The sequence below is a fragment of the Rhipicephalus sanguineus genome, unplaced genomic scaffold (genome assembly GCF_013339695.2).
Source record: "Rhipicephalus sanguineus isolate Rsan-2018 unplaced genomic scaffold, BIME_Rsan_1.4 Seq145, whole genome shotgun sequence".
NCBI classification, from domain to species: domain Eukaryota; kingdom Metazoa; phylum Arthropoda; class Arachnida; order Ixodida; family Ixodidae; genus Rhipicephalus; species Rhipicephalus sanguineus.
Window position 1 is genome coordinate 26,820 of NW_023614614.1, and position 2,820 is coordinate 29,639.

Here is a 2,820-nt window from a genome sequence, read left to right on the forward strand (position 1 = left end):
CCTTTCTAAAAGAGCCTTTGCCCTGGCCCGTCTCCTACCATCGTTATGCTCGGGGTGGACGTTTCGCGGGATGGGGACAACGGTGATTCGTCCTCGCTGTTCACGAGGAATGCTGCAGAAGCGAGACTCGATTTCCGTCGCTGGAGTCCCCAACTCCCGCAGAATGTTCCTACCGGAACGCGTGGTGGACAGCCTGGCGAATTGCGCCCTCTCCTGAGCCTCCGCAATTTCTTCCAGCGTGTTGTGCATTCCGAGACGAAACAGTCTCTCCGAGCTTGTGTACATAGGGAGCCCGAGAGCTCTCTTGATGGCCTTCCTGATTAACGTGTTGAGCTTGTCACGCTCCGCTCTCTGCCAGTTGTGCATGGCTGCAACGTAGGTAAAAGTGGCACATCACAAAGGCGTGCACCAGCCTTACGAGATTATCTTCCACAAGTCCCTGTTGCCGGTTGGCAACCCTCCTTATAAGTCTGATGGCATTGTCCGTTTTCCTGGCGAGTCTTGTTACCGTCAGGTTATTGGAGCCGTTCGATTCTATAGTCATACCCAGAACCCGGAGGGAGTCCACCCTGGGGATGATGCAGCCTTCACCTGTTCTAAGAGTGATGCTGACGTCCTCTACTGGCTTCCAACCTTTCGGTTTGGGGCCCCTGCGCTTAGGCCTGTACAGCAGGAGTTCCGATTTCCGCGACGAGCACCGAAGACCAGTCGGTTTTAGGTAGTCTTCCGTGACTTCAATAGCTTCCTGTAGCACCGCCTCTATTCGTCCATCGCTGCCTCCAGTACACCATATGGTAATGTCGTCGGCATAGATCGTGTGGTTAATTCCGTCGACTTCGGACAGTCTTTTAGACAGACCGATCATGGCGAGATTAAAGAGGGTCGGGGATAAGACTGACCCTTGTGGCGTCCCTCTGAAGCCAAGCCGGACCGGGTCCGAAACTAGGTCGCCCATTTTGAGAATAGCCTCTCTGTCTGTCAGGAATGATTTCGTGTAGTCGTGGAAGCACTTGCCAAGCCCGATACACGAGATCTGACTCAGCACGAAGTGGTGGAGAACGTTGTCAAATGCCCTCTCCAAGTCCAGTCCCAGTATTGCTCTTACGTCCCTTGTGTTGCGATCGATGACTTGGTCTTTGATGAGCTTCATGGCGTCTTGCGTCGAGAGGCCCGGCCTGAAGCCGATCATATTGTGGGGGTAAATGTCGCGGTCCTCCAGGTATCGGGAAACCCTGTTCAGGATGGCATGTTCAGCCACCTTACCCACGCACGACGTGAGCGAGATGGGCCGGAGGTTGTCGAGGCTGGGAGGTTTGCCCGGTTTCGGGATGAGGATAGTGGTGGCCGTCTTCCACATCTCCGGGACTCTACCACTCCTCCACGCCTGGTTGATGGCATCCGTCAGGTACTCCACCGACCTGTCATCCAAGTTTCTCAAGGCCTTGTTCGTGATCTTATCTGGACCCGGGGCCGACCTGCCGTTTAGGTCGTGCATGGCCTGTCGGATCTCCTCGATTCCAAATGCCGCGTCCAGTTCCGGGTTAGCGCCCCCCGCATAGTCAGGGGCGGGAGGTGGCGGGCCGGAGGCGATTGGTAGGTACTTCCCAACCAGTTCTGCCAGTACCTGATTGTCCGAGGATCCTTGCCTAGCTGCATGAAGTATGCGAGTCAGTGTACATCTCTGGTTCGATTTGGTGTTGTTCTCGTTCAGCAGGTGCTTTAGGAGGTTCCAAGGGCCTCCCCTCCGCATCTGTCCGTCTACCGAATTGCAAACCTCGTCCCATTGCTGCTTAGAAAGGACCTTACAGTGTTCCTCAATGCTTCTGTTGACCTCGGCTATCTTCTTGCGAAGCCTGCGATTGAGGCGCTGCCCCTTCCACCGGGTCAGGAGGGACTGTTTGGCCTCGAGAAGATGAGCTAATCTGCTGTCCATCTTTTCTACGGGGAGGTCCGTGGTGATTTCCTTAGTGGTAGCCTGGATGTCCTCGCCGATCTGCGCCGTCCAGCGTTCAAGGTCGAGCTTCTCCTCGCCCTCAGACCTCTCCTCTCTTAGCTTGCGGAACTTGTCCCAATCGGTCACTCGGAACTTGTGTTGTCTTGTCCGTCCAACCCGCAGGACAGTGGCCAAGAGGTAGTGGTCGCTACCAAAGTCGACGTTGAGGTTAGTCCAATTGACTTCCTGCCACGTTCCGGACAAAGGTGAGGTCCGGTGTTGTGTCCCTGCTGGACGAAGTACCACATCTGGTGGGAAACGCAGGGTCCGTTACGAGCATCAGGTCTTGGTTCATCGTTTCCCGCCAGAGGTCCTCCCCTTTGCGAGTGTCGTACGAGTAACCCCAAGTGTGGTGAGGAGCATTAAAGTCACCCGCTATAATAAGGGGGGCTCCTCTGGAGAGTTGTACGGCCTTGGATAGGAGAGTCTTGAAGCGCTGTCTCAAGTCCTTAGGACTGCTGTATACGTTCAGAAGAAAGATGCTCTCTCTGTTTGTGGGTCCTGGGATGATTTCTATCATGACATGCTCGATTTTGCTCGAAGCCATGTTAAGGTCGTGGACGACGTGGGTCAGCTTGTTGCTTATTAGCGCGCCAACACCTCTTCCTTCTTTGTTCTTCACGACAGAGCGGTAACAGGGTAGCGTGACGTTATCGGTTAGTGTTTCTTGTAAGATTATGACGTGCGGTTTCTCCGAATGTGAACGAATAAATTGCTGCAGAGGGGCCCTCTTGTGAAGGAACCCCCTGCAGTTCCATTGCCACATTGTGAATGCACTAGTTTGTGCGGCCATCGTGTTGCTGTTGCGATTGCGTCGTTGAATTATC

General features: G+C 54.4%; 1 protein-coding gene across 1 annotated transcript; it reads right to left on the minus strand.

Annotated features, from left to right (window-relative positions):
* Positions 1-899: 899 nt before the first annotated feature.
* LOC119376558 (uncharacterized) lies at positions 900-2,540 on the minus strand (the record flags this gene model as incomplete). Its single annotated transcript, XM_037646347.1, has 2 exons — positions 2,268-2,540; positions 900-2,179 (listed from the first exon to the last, which is right to left on the minus strand). Coding segments are annotated over exons 1-2 (1,553 nt in total), but the record flags the coding sequence as incomplete, so codon positions are not given.
* Between the last annotated feature and the right edge of the window lie 280 nt (positions 2,541-2,820).